This window comes from Phalacrocorax carbo, chromosome 1 (assembly GCF_963921805.1).
Source record: "Phalacrocorax carbo chromosome 1, bPhaCar2.1, whole genome shotgun sequence".
Lineage (NCBI taxonomy): Eukaryota > Metazoa > Chordata > Aves > Suliformes > Phalacrocoracidae > Phalacrocorax > Phalacrocorax carbo.
Window position 1 is genome coordinate 19,461,421 of NC_087513.1, and position 14,203 is coordinate 19,475,623.

The 14,203-nt window shown below is 36.6% G+C and overlaps 1 protein-coding gene across 3 annotated transcripts in view; it reads left to right on the forward strand.

Annotated features, from left to right (window-relative positions):
• Positions 1–13,682, forward strand: part of TAFA5 (TAFA chemokine like family member 5) — a 427,770-nt gene extending 414,088 nt beyond the window's left edge. For 2 of the 3 annotated variants that reach the window (XM_064445595.1, XM_064445615.1), the window contains exon 4: positions 10,695–13,682. In XM_064445595.1, the coding sequence (XP_064301665.1) occupies positions 10,695–10,703 (9 nt within the window). In that variant the 3' untranslated portion in view covers positions 10,704–13,682. Of the gene's footprint in view, positions 1–9,294; positions 9,400–10,694 lie in introns of those variants that run through there. The other variant, XM_064445605.1, reaches the window with a different exon arrangement.
• Positions 13,683–14,203: the final 521 nt, after the last annotated feature.

The following is a 14,203-nucleotide window of genomic DNA, read 5'->3' on the forward strand; positions in this document are numbered from 1 at the left end:
GTACCTAGCTGAAGTATGTGCTGAAAAATTGTATTGCCACTTCAAAATGTCTGTTTTTCCATAAGAAGTGTCCTTCACTACCAAAATCCTGAGTTAGGCTTTTAGATGACTGAAGGTCAATGGATAATTATTAGAGCCCAGGTTTTTGTTTTTAGATAGAAATATTATATAGTTTTACCACAGTGCAAACAGATAGCACTGTGACACTGAAAATAAGGCATCCCCACTCAGTTCTAACTAACAAGTGATGCTAATTATTTAGGTAATAAATATCAGAATTAATAGTATATAATCATAATAGTATATTTTATTGCACGGTACTACTCCTGGGATGCAAAATGAAAAGGTAATTGATTCACTTTAAAATGACCATTTAACCTTTTGAAATACCATCTTTTTCTTAAGCAAAATTATTCAAAATAATTTTTACATGTTCTTGCACCTATTGAGTCTAGCAGTAATAAAGTGCTTTATGAACAGAGTCAATCATTGTGTGCAGAGGAGAGCTGCAGCTAAGCCTTACAAACAGATGTGACTGCTGAGACAAGTTTTATGCTTGTACCTTGCAAGGCTGTCTTTCTATAGCAGTTTTCTGCCTATGTTGTCATTCCCACAGTGGTGCCTGTGAATCTTACAGATTCTGTGGAACACACCCACATTGTCTCCTACACAGAGCACATTTTCTCTCCTACTCAAAAAAAAGAAAAAAAATTGCTTCTTTTTTCCATTTTTGTTTAATTAGCAAAAAAGGGCTAATGTCAGAGAAACAAAAACTATTTCTTGGTAATTAACACTGATACAGTGGCATCTCCAAGAAACTCATAGCCTAAGCCAAGGCCTATTCTGAGGAGAACATACAGGTCTCCTATCTGACAGCAGTAACTCAAACCATATGATTTCATTTATGCATTAGTCCTGTTCTATATGGCATGTAATTCCTGACCTCAGAGGAAAGATTGATCCTGACTTCTTCCATCTGATATTTATGAAATTTTGCCTAGCATGTCTGGCAGAGTCAGTAATACATTTTCCTCTTTTTATGTTTTGTCTCTTGTTTCTATAGCATCTGAGTTTTGTGTGATTTCTCATAAAACATTCTCGAGTTTCACCCACACAGGCCATCTGGACTATAGTTAATATTTTAGGACCTATCCCCTTAACTTTGATGTACTTTCTTGTAACTGCTAAAACATGGTGATATCTCTTCCTTCTGTCTTGAGAACCTCCCCCTCACAAACCCAGACATATGAGAGGAACCAAGGGCTTGATACTGCCAGCAGCTGAAGTCTTTCAAATCTCCTGTATATTTTTCCAAATCTGAGGAAATCTATGATGAGAAAAAGAAATCTGTGAATTCCCAGCAACAAAAATCTTACCATAATGAAATGAGTAAAGTCCTAAAGTATAAAATATTATATTAATAATAAGTTTCATGTTAGTGGTTCTTGGGGTTGGTTTGTTGCATTAGATTATGAACTCAGAAATGGTACTGTGATGAACAGCGCAAGTACTGTGTGATCCACCACACTGGATTCACTGATGAAATTGTCAGTACTATATCTTGATGCCTGTCTTCACCTGAAGCTTATTTGTTTCTCAGGTTCCTTGAATTTCATCTGAGTAACTGTTTTATGAACCAGCAGGGTCCATTCTACACCTATGACTGGAACAAGTGAGGAATGGAAAACTGCCTTTTACTCTGAGTTAATCCAGAAGAATCTCTTAAATTGCTCAGTCATTTTTTGAAGTGTGCTCAGGGTTTCATGTTACTGTTTGTCATTTTTATAATGTGCAAACGAGCTTGAAAGATAACAAAGGTCGGATAAATGTTTCTAAGAAACAAATTGACAGCTCTCATAACACTTCTAATGACATGTGCCTAGTGTAATAAGACACTTATCTGTGTCCCATCCTCCTGAATTTCCAGGATTATGTGATCACTGCAATGACATTTCTCTCTTAAGGATGGACCCACACAAATATTTCATGGTCTGTCTCATAGCCTTAGCTAACTGAACCAAGATTGGTTGCTGCTTAGGCACAGGGACTGATCACAAGGTTGGTATCTTATTGCTCTTCCCTGTCATCTGCCTGATTCAACCCAGAGGAAATGCTCAGTCACAAGAATATGGTTTGGGTAGTGTTGCATGTGGAGTTACACTGCGGTCTAGTGGGTCACTCATAACCAAATGAGGACCACAGAGTCACAAGCAGGAGCTCTTCAGCATGAGAAAAGAGAATAAGAGCAGAATTACCTGAACTCATGTGTCTAGGGCAGCCTAGACGCTCCAGGAGTCTAAGATGTGTTCAAAAGTGCAAATGTATGACACAAGGCCTTTTGAAGCAGCATCTGGAGTTCAGGAGAGATGCCCAAGGATGTCCCACAGACGCTAAGCATCTATGTTTAGGCAGAATTGAACTCTAGATTTTGTTGACCCTGACTGAGATCACAATCATCACATCTAGATACCTACATTTAGGGCTAATAATCTCTGAATTGGACCAAGGAGATTGTAATAAGGGGGAGTTTAAGGGCTTTTATGGAAGAGACACTGGGCTAGGAATCCCTAAAATCTGATTGAGAAAGGTTACTACAAGGTAGGGGATTCACCCCACTTCTGAGAGGCACGTGAAACTAGATAAGGTGGTAAGTCTCTGAGACTGATATCTGTGTATCAAGAGAAGATCAAATTCACTTCCTCTCCTGCTCTCCAAAAGTAGTATTGCAGCTGCTTTTATATACTTCTGTCTTTTGTGTGTGTAAAATTTGTTGTAAATTATAGAAATTTCCTTGACATTTGCCAGTTTATTTTTCCTCTTTTGTTGTTTGTTTTCAGTCTACTGCAAAAATCTGATCACCACAGCACTGCTTGCCAAAATATCACAGAAACGGGGTAGGGAGAGTAATGGTAATCTTGCCAAAGAATTTAGATCCAATATGCTGCACAGCGTACGGAGCTCTCTGCCTCCAGTAGACAGTGACACACTGGTTGGTTTTTGAACTACTGCATTGTATGCGTCCCAAGTTTGCGTTAGGTTTAAATATATTTGCACTGTTAATCAGAATGCTACACAGTATAATGCATTTAGGTGTCTGCTTTACCACTGAGGGATTAAAAATGTTTTAATTGGCTAGTTTGGGATAATGATCCTCAAATTCCCTGTCTCATCCTTCTTCCCAGCTTTGCCATAGTCATGCAAAACTTAAAACTGGAGGAGGAGCATAGATGTACAAAAGGATATTTTAGTTGGTATTATAAGAATGTATCACAAAACAAACATAAAGCATTTCCTGAAAGGAAGGTGTATGGATATGTTGTCATTAAACAGAGGATCAACAAGTGCGAAATCTATGCAAAATCCTCTACTCTGTCAATTTTCCCCTTACTCTGTTGAGAAATACCCTCCCCCACCCCAAATCCTGAAGAAAATACTTTGTTACATCACTACATTTTCCACTGTCCTTTCAGAATGTTTATGGTTGAATAACAAACTTGATTGAGGATATCTAAAAAGCCTTGGTTTTGATCTGATACAAGACAGGAACCTTGACTTCTTAAGGAATATTCATTTCACTTTCCTGACAAACCTCACTGTTTCTGTGGTGAGGTGTTTCAGGGATAGATTTTTCACATTTTATAATGTCTCTTTGAGGCTAGGAACTAAATCTCATAAACCTGCTAACAAGGTTGTAACACTGTGTTAGGCTGGGAATTTTTGGGTTTGTGCTTTTAGAATGAAGGTTTAAAAAGCTGAACTAATTTGTGCTGAATACATGCTTGTAATGTTTTATATATATGCATTAGATAACTGTTTAAGAGAAATTCTGTTTTAGAAAATTTTACCTTTACAAAATGTGCCCTTCTTTGCAGTGGGCGTAACGACTAAGGCTTTCTTCTGTTTATGAGTCCACATACATTTGAGCTTTGTTGAAGACCATACTTGCTTTTCTGTGTTTGCAGTGGATGCCTGTTTGTTATTCCTACAGAAGGATGCTATCTAAGTTCTTGCTTTTGTTTTCAAACAGGCTATGAGAGAGTAAAAACGCTCCTGCATTCTTCTTACCTGACCTATGTATATATATTCCTCCTCTATGCCCACTCCCCACTGTTGTCCACTTGCTACTTTCTCCTCAAGCCATAGACAAAGGCTAAGCAGAGTAATTTTAAATATTGAGATTTATTTCCCATACACAACATATTTATAAAGATTGCTTGTTAAAAGTCATCTACTATGCTACATTGCTTTCTGGACTGATGCAAAACATGACTGCTTTCTTAAGCAATAAACTCTCGGAATGCATAAAGCAGACGTAGTATCTTGCTGGTGAACACTGAATGTTCGGTTCCTTCACTAGCAATTGAACTTCCCATTTAAAGATCATGCTGTGTAAATCAGAATTATCTCTGTTAATGGATGAAATAGCCTAAATATTCCATCTAAAAGCATTTTGCCTTTTTGATGTATTATTCATTTAAGTTTAACTATTTTCACAGTGGTAGGAAATCACTGCTGCAATTTTTATTGTGTGACTGTGAGTGTGAGTCTAACCTTGCTCCAGACCAGCTGCCTGTCAATCACATGTCACTCACAGATGTCCCTGAACAATCTTCTCTAATCAGACAAGAAAAAGTAACAGTTTTGATTTGTCTGTGGACTTCAGTGCTGGCTGATGTGGGTTGTTGGGTTTTTTCTCTTTTTTCCATGAGGTGAACTAGTAAACTTTAACTATAGGAAAGGCTGTTTTTTAAACTTTATAATTAAAATTCACATCACCCTTTTCACGAGGCATTCTTCTGTTGTGGCAATACAAGCTTTATCTTATGGAAGATCATTATATTTAATAGATTTTTATTAGCACACAGAAATACTTAAGGCTTTTTTTCACAAGCTTCAATGTAATTAAACTTATGTCTTTGTTAAGATTTGTTAATCTTTATAGATTGCTTTATAGTATGCTTTCAGTATAGGTATATAGGTATGAATATTCAGAATCCAGTATACACTAAGTTACGGCATTTGGATAAAAACAGATTCTTAGATACATTGGTGATTTAATCTGAACCTGTTTCCTACCTTAGGGAAAAGTCTCAGGAGTGGTAAATCCAGGTTATTTTTTCAGTACTCTGAGGAAAGCCCCTGGCTATTCTTACACACATTGTGCTAATATTGCAGTTGCTTTTATTTGAAGAGTAAAAGGGAGGCAGAGAAGTAGTAATTTTTTAGGTTTAGAGTTCCATGCCAGCTGCAAATCTTTCTTAGCTTTACCTGCTACCAAGCTTCATATAGGTGCAATCCTCTAACCATTTTAAAAGAGCAAAAAGAAATCAGATACAATTGGGCCTTTACCTAGAGTTATTTCAGCTGTGTTTGTTTTTCACTCAGTGCATGAGAGATTAAAATGCACTGTTTTGCATTGTTACTCTTTAGAAGATGTGTGATCCTCTTCATCATTCCCTCTTTCTATCCACTTTGCTTCAAGGAGCTGGCTTTAGACTTTCACGGGGGGCAGAATGCCTGGCTCTTCTGTTATCCATAATAGCTCCAAATGCTACACCAGCCAAAAGCCCCGCCATGATCACCTTTGTGTTCGAGGGCTTTGAATGTTCTGAGCACAGATATTCTTGCTGCTGTCTCTTCTGCCACCTCCTTTGCTTTTCCTTAGTATACGTTCAGATGCTGCAACGCAAGATTGCATTATTATATATGCCTAAGCCTGAGCTCTTGAACACGGATCACCTACATGACCAAGGGTCAAATGTATTGCAGCTGGGTTACAACACTTGGTTCTAATATTTTCATTCATTGTAAAGATTATCTAGTTATAAGAACAGTCCCGCTGCCTCCACTGGTATTGCTTGTGAAGTAATGGGCACTTCAGTAGAAGGAAGGAGTGTATGATCTGACCCAGCACATTCCAAGATCTTGTAAGTTCAAAAAAGATAATATGAGACAAACAGGATTTTAACAGAAAAAGAAATTAATAATCAAGATGATAGTCCTGGAAGATGGTCGGGGAACTTGAGAAGAGAGGGCTAAGAGGTTATTTAAGGGTAAATGGCACTTTTTTGTTTCAGTTCTGGACAGATTATTGATATTTAGAAAATTCTGGTTAGAAAAAAAATGTCATTTGCAAAGAGTCTCAGAGTTTGAATAAATACTTCTTTCTGTGTCTGACTTGAATAGTAGAAGTAAAAAACAAACAAACAAAAAAAACCCCAAAGAGTGGGTGTTAAAGAAAAGGCATGTACTCCTAGAAGGTAGCTAATAATTGGATTCTGTTATCTCTAACTCATGAATGCTACTATGTTGGAGCACAACACAGGAAAGCATACCTGTGTATACAATACCTAATACACTAGGCTGCTTTTTATAAGCATTCACCCACAAGCACAAACACTAGATCTGGCGAGTCTTATTGGTCCTAGTTCTGCAGGTATTACAGTTTGAACTCTGAAGATGTCCTTCTCATGGCTAGCTCAGTGAGACCGAAAAAACCACTTAGTAGCTTCCATGCTTCTTTTTCTTATTCCTAATAGTCACAGACACTTCAAAGTTAGGTTAATTTGTCTTTTTCTGAAGACTAAACAGTTCAATTTGCATATATGAACAGCGTGAAGAAAGGAAGAGGAAGGGAGGAAAACAGAAAAAAATTTCAGGAGGGACTATGGGAGTTCTCATAAATGCAACAGGTCGTTGCTACTGCTTGGATCATCACCAGGAATTTACATTTTTATTCCTGTAAGGCATGAGGTATCTTGCAAGGCAGTGTAAGGTTTTCCTTGGGCATTGTGATGCTTTTATATCTTTCTTTCTGCATTATACATGCTTAGTTTTTCAGGGACCTAGAACAGACAGCAGCAGAAGCAGAGGGAAAAGACATGCCATTTATCTGACTTGCAGTCAGTTGGTAAAAGGTTTGGAATTGTTTCCATTATGAGTAGATTTGTGAGACAAAAACTGGACCAACTTACATCCATCTCTGTGAATTATCTTTGTACAAAATGTTGTGGGGTTGGTTCTGGTTTTTATTTTTCCATACAGTAGTACAAGAAGAAAAAAAAAAATCCCAAACCAAAACCAAAAGCCATTTACACTGCTGGGTGCTATGCAGAGTTCTGACAAAAGCATTTTTAAGACTGTAGAGGAAAGTGTAAAATGCCCAGTTTAGACAAGTAGTTCAGCTGTTAGGCAACACTGAAACCTCTTTAATATGACCAATTACTTTGTAGGCATCCAGAAAATTTTCAGAAATCAGTGCTGGAGACATGATAGATAGTTGAGAGTTGTCATCATAGAGTGCCAATATAACTTCAACAGGCAGTCATGTAAAAGCACTTGGCTACTGTAGCAAAAATAATTACTTTGGTTCAGTCTGACTTTCGTTTTTATTCTAAAACTACAGAGGGAAAACGAGATGGAACTGCTAAAGCTTTACCAGTCTTGACATGGAATTGTTGGTCTTTATGTGGACTCCATTTAAAATAAGTCAGGCTAGATATGCCTGAAACTCAGTCCTGACTCTGAAAATATTTGCCAGTTACAGTGAGCCTAGCTCGATTTTCTGGTTTGTGATGAGAAATTAAGACATTTTGTCACTAAATTCAATCCTGGATACTACACTGAAAGGCAGTGTTTTTTGGGTGGGTTTCTTTTGTTGGAAAGCCTATGTAAGTCAGCAAAGCACCACATGTTCCTATCTTCTCAAGGTGACTTGCATAACTTGTTTCTTTTGTCTTTGACCGTAGGAATGAACCAACGAATTATTTAATTTGTGTGCCATTAAGGCATAGCTGGGAGTTTTCTACTCCCTCCAGAGTTAGGCAAATTAAGTGGACTGTGTTATAATTGCTCTAATAAGCCAACATTCTCAGGACATATTCAAGCCACCCAAGTACTAGAAGATATATATGGCCATATGAAATATATTGTTTCTTATGCTTTGGATTATCTGTTAATATGCAGTCACTGAAATTATTTTTCCTCTTGAGCAGAATTCTGTGGAGCACGTAGGAGCTTGGGCTTCCATCATGTAAAAAATCAGATAACATACAGTAGTATTTTAATCTCTGACACTAGATGCCCGATTAATATCTCACGGTTGAAGAAGCTCAAGAGTTCTCCAAACTTACAGCCAGAACATCTGGCTCATTCAGAAGGAAGCAGAACCTGCTGTCTGAAGCACTGGGGAGAAATTCTGACTTCAGAAGTCAGTGACAGACTTGTGCAATGGTACCTAGAACTGACATGAGTCTTGTGTAGGGATGGACAGAAAATTGTACTATGTGATTGGTAAATAGTAAACAAGTCCTTATCTTTGGTCATTTTTGGGTATCCCTCTTTTCTCTTGCTTGATCTGTCTGGTTTTGTGGGGAGTGATTAATTTACCTGTAATAAGGAATGAAAGGGGAAAAAAACAGGAGATGGGAGGGTAGGTGTACATTCGCTTCTTCATCTCTGGACTCTTCACGCTCTCTCCAATCCTCTCTCTCCTTTTTATCTGTTGTTCCTATTACCTCTCTTACTTCTTTTTCATGCCTTCATTAATAAATGATGTTTAAACTTCCCTGGCTAACCTATGCCTTTTTTTCCCCCCTCTCATTCCATTTTCTCCTGTCATTGTGCAAAGTTGTAAATTCACCTCCTGTTCTCTAATCTGTTCCTCTTCCTGTCATCACTTTATTTCAAGCCTGCTCTCTGCCCTGCCTCAGCATTTTTAAAATGCATAATTGTGTCCCCTCTTTTCTCCTTCTTTTAAAGTGTTGATACCGTATTCACACAGCAGGGATGTGCAAAGTGGAGGCAGGGGTAGCAAGTCAGGAAGGAAGCTTTTATATGACAAAGCAGCAGGTATCTGCAAATGAATATGGTTGTACCTGAAATCTCTCTCCATCCTGGGAAAAATATGGTAGAGAAGAACACTATGAAAACACCAAACACACAGTCCATCAGCAGTTTGCACTGTTGCTTTTAGCTTTGAGCCATTCCAGTGTAATTCAGGAAAGACAGAGCTAAGTCAGCCTAATTCTTAAAACAATAGTAGTTTACTTTCAGACCTAATAAACCATAAATCTTTTGCTTTGTGTCTTGCTGCCTAAACAGTATTACTACCTTAAAAGTTGTGTTCTTTTCTAATGGGAAGAAAAATACGGGGCGTAGCAGAAACCCCGAGAAAGAGTGTAAAGGGGAAACAGAACAATTAACAGAAGCAAAATTTTAAATAATTTCTCTTGCTGAATGTATATTTAAAAAGGGGAATATACCACAATAATCAACCAGGTTTTTTGCCTTCAGCCTGTCTGAGGCCATGTGGTTTGGAGATCTGATCACTAGTCCGAAAAGGAAAGGCTGTTTGCAAGATTTCTGGGGTGTTTTTTCCTGGAAAAGGTGAGAGGACAAAAGCAGAAATCTGTGACATACACTTTATGCCTTATAAGGAAAGTATTCATCTATCTGTCTGTCTGTCTGTCTATCTATCTATCTTTCTACATACATATAGAGAGAGATCCATATGTTTCAAGCTGTCACTGAATTTATCTGGAGGCAGGTATTTCTTTCATCTACTGCTCTAAGGGTTAGGTTAAAAACTCTAATACACGGCTTGAACCAAGTGAATTGCATTTTCGTATTTCTTTTGCTCTTTCACATTCACTGTTTAGTATTTCCTGGAGTTATGCATGGTATTTCCATCAGTAATAGCAGTTCTGACTATTTGGAGACAGAACAATGCCAAAGCAGAAGATAGTGTTTGAACATTCAAACGGCATTTTGTAACAATCATGCTTGCTTAATACACCTCAAAACATTTTGTCCTGTACAGTATCTGTGTAATTTTAAAACCATTTCTAAACTGTTATTTTGGGTGAGCAGGAGTAGCTGGCTCCTTGTTGTATAAATGAGCCACTACTTCCTCATTTATGTTTATGCTGTCTCCCAGTGCTCTTGTTTTCTTTAATAGTGTGAACTTTGGTTCTGTTTCTCTTTCAAACCACTGCTTCCATTCCATTTTCTTTTAAACAGGTTCATTGGGCAGTCCTTTGCCCATTTTCATTCTTTCGGTATTTTTCTGCTGTGTAACTAAAACAATTTTCTGGTTAAATTGACTATTAATGAACATTATTTACATTAATTTGCACTTGTAACAGCATCGCTAGAGGGCAGTATTGATTAAATTAGGCGCACTCTAGTGCTCTGTGGAAACTTAAAGGAAGAAAAGCCTCTAGTATAAACATGCTTGCATTTTTAATAAACGGCATGGCTTTCATGTCCATTTTTCATCATATCCTGTACATAAAAATTAATAGCCATCTTAATCGCCATGTGTATTAGATATTGTTATATGCAACTTTAATGCAGGTAAAAGAACATACTGTGATATTATTTTTATGAAAAACGAATGTGCATGGAGCTTGGCAGAAAGTTGGTGGCATTGAAGTTATTGTAAGTTAGCATTTATATTCATGACTTTATTAGAAATAATCATTAAAGTGTTATTTTTTATAATAAATAAAAATATAGGTTTGTTCATATGTTGTTTCTCAGGGAAAATGTTTGCTGTGAACAATAAATATCTTCTAATTCATTAACTGTCTCCTTGAAAAATCTCAGCACAGTATATTTTAAAATAATGGACAGCAAAGAGAACCAGGATTGTAAATTCAGACACTGACTCATTTGTTCTTATTGATTTACAGGTCTCCTGACAAATGCAGCAACACAGAATCCTCGTAGGAGTGGTTTAGGCTCTGTGTGAGCTACTTAGTCAAGTTTCACTGCTGTGGACCATCATCCGTTATATGTCATCAACTCAACTGTCTGTTTCTCTGTATCTCATGAATGACAGCATAATTCCTCTACATTATGAGCTAAAGTTTGTTCTACCATACTAAGGATCACTGGACTAAGGAATATAGAAAAAGAGATATGCTTGGGCATTAGCAATACAAAAAAGTTCATGGTTAACGTTTCATCTGCGTTATACACCACTGCTGGACTTGCTGTTACCTACATGTTTTAATCTGAAGAGTCTGCTACAATGAAGAGTATCATCCCAATCAGCCTTAGAGAAGACTGTTTTGCCTATGGGAGGACACTGAGGTGCAAAAGAGAAACTCTTCTTGTGCCCTAAACTGTCTGAATTGCTTTTATTTTCTTATACTTTCAGTATATACAATAGACCAAAGAGCAAAATCTATTTTAAAGAGGACACAATCTTACTGTTAACAGAGTTATGTCATTAAATTGTAGGAGGTCTCCACAAAGATATGATTCCAGCTTTCACAAAGCTGAGGTGGTGTTGTACAGCAGAAGTCTTTATGGAAAGCTGCAGTAAAAACTAACTAGCTCAGAGACCTGCTCTGAAACGCCACGTTTGAGAGAACATAATGGAGCACTGAGAGGAAACGACCTATGTTTGAAAAACTTGGACAAAAAGAACACAAACTGTCTACACGGCACCTTTATTCCTCTGTACTTAGATTGACTTTCTCGTACTAAAATCATTTTCAGTTTTAACCAGTTAAACATGCCTCTTCTACAGTTCCATTTTTGATAGTTAAAGTTGGATAATACAGTATTTGCAAAGAGCATGTTTGGTCATCTGTGGCCTATGTCTCATCTGATACACCATTTAGCACCAGAAAACAAATTAAAGAGAAAACAAAAGTAACACTTGTTTGAAAGAGATCATTAAATGTATTTTGAAAAGCCTAAAGTTATATATTTAACAGTTTTTATATGTTGTATATTTGTAGAAAATCCTATTTAACAATTAACGTGATAACTCTGACAGTCATGACAAGTGGTTCAGAGTTAAGTTGTGTTTTATTACTTCAGTTGTCTCTGAAGTGACTGGTGTCGTTTGCTTTCTTCCATTGGGACATTCTGGATGTAAAGCATGACCAGAGAGGACTGTGTAGAACAAGCAAAGAATAATGTTGTTTATATTACATAAATGCATTCAACCATTGCACTGTTGGAAGGCATTTTTTTATTTTTTTTTAATTTTATTTTTTGTCTTTATGTACTGATAAAAATAGAGTTTAAGATATTTTACTCATTGCTTTTCATAGCAAGGTTTGTTTTTCTTTCTTTCTTCCTCTCTTTCTGCCTCTCTCTCTTTCTCTCCCCCTATTTTTATGTAAGGGTCAGTTTGAAGCCTGTTCCTCGATCCTGTTTTCAGTGTTTTACCTCATTGTTATAGAAAGCCCACTTTTTTGGCATTATTGGTTAGTGAAAATTTAGCAAAGATGAGGGGGAAACTATGACAGAAGAGAGAAACAAACAAAACCTTGCTCCCTTTTACTGTACCTTTCAGTATATAAGTTTGGTACATATTGGTATGATGCAATCAACAAGGGAGCTTAATTTCTTCCTGGCAAATGTATTATGGTTTCAAGTATACTACCTAATACTCCAATTAACTTTTAGTGTTATGCTAGTTCTATTCTACTAAAGAAAAATATATAGAGATTGTTCAAGTGACCATAGATGAAAAGTACAAAAAGGAAAAGTTGATTAAAGAAACGTTTTTAAAGCCCACTCTAATACTGAGGCTTATTTGATGCAGAGATTGCAGGAAACATGAACTATAGATCATTTTGTCTTCAAGTAAAATAGATATATAAAAAATCCTTATTTAATCTTAGCATTTTGACCAGTGTCAAAGTAGCAATTAAAGCCCAGCCACTTGAAAAGTGTTATGGACTGACTGCACTATAAATGACCAATGTCAGGTTTAACATGTCATGCAATAAATGGTGGTAAATACATTTACTGTACATGTAGACCTCCAGAGCCAGATCTCTCACTCTACCAACTCTCTGTTTTGATTTATTTTAAAGGGAGTGTAGTAGCCTTATTTAGTAAACACAGAACAATTAAAGATGTTACATCAGTTTTGTTGCTTTACAGTATTCAGTTTTGTGTTGGTTCAGCTAAATTATGAAAAATAAAGAAAATCCTTTTATAAGTGAGACTTTTGTTCCCTGAGCATGACGTCACTAAAGGAATTTCACCAGATGATAAATGAAGTGGGGACACAGAGAGGAAGACTTAAGTTGGAATGGGAAATTGAGGTCATGGGTTCTGTTTTGAAATTGAAGTTTTACCCTTCCCTTTTCAGGTCTTGGGTACATTCATTCTGGTATGCTCAGTTATAGATCAGATTAAGGTCATCTATTTTCTGGAAACCAGATCCCCATAGGGGATCTAAGAGTAGACATCTGAAATCTTTACACCGAAAACCACACCTTACAATCAGTTCTGAATATGCAAGCTTCTGTCTTTGTTTTCTAAGTACTTTAAGTGCTCAACAAAAGGTAGATGTACATTGATTATAAGGTCTTTTCTGGACAAGAAATATAAAAGAAAAAAGATTCTGATTATTCATCAAATTCTAATTGCTGAGTCTCCTGTGTACAACAGACACCTCAAGGCACTTAAAATGTGTTTTGTACTTTTCCCTCTTCCCCCAAAATGTACAGTTTCAAACAAAATATACTGGCTGCCTTTGTCACTGTGAATTACTACTCCAATAGCAGTGGTGAAATGTTTCTCTCTCAGGAACAATATGTTTTCAGAATATTGTGAACTTCTCATTTTACAAAACTAAGTTGCATAAAAAAATTGTTTGTTTCTGAAAGTATTTTATGTGCCTCTTCCAAAGCAAAATTTGAAACACAGAGGGGAATGTCTTTTTTGAATGTTATTAAATATCCTTCATTTCTCAGCTTGCAAACAAGTAAATTTTTCAAAACACACTTGAAAGGGAACAGACTAATACAAAAAACCACATAATAGACTAATAAAAATAACCTTTAGAAATGCAGTAAACATTTAAACATTTTTTGAAAAAAAGCTTCTCTGTAGCTCTGTTAGCTTTGGCAAGGACAGGTGTAACTACTGCTTTAAATGTCTGGGATATCAAATGGAGCAAATATTAACACACTATAGCAATCAATATGACGCATCATTCACCAATTTCATAATTATGCGTTTAGGTTTTTTTTCTTTTTTTTTTCTTTTTTTTTTTTTGCCAATTCATTTCTCCTCTGCAGTAGCTCAGGCTTTATGCATGTGGTATCCTCAGTCATTCACTTGTTTACTGAAACTGTACCCACATGCTGTTGCATAAATCTTTAACCTAGGCACTTACCGTCTAATATAGCCTATTCCTCACAATCATAAGTACTAATCAGAGTTT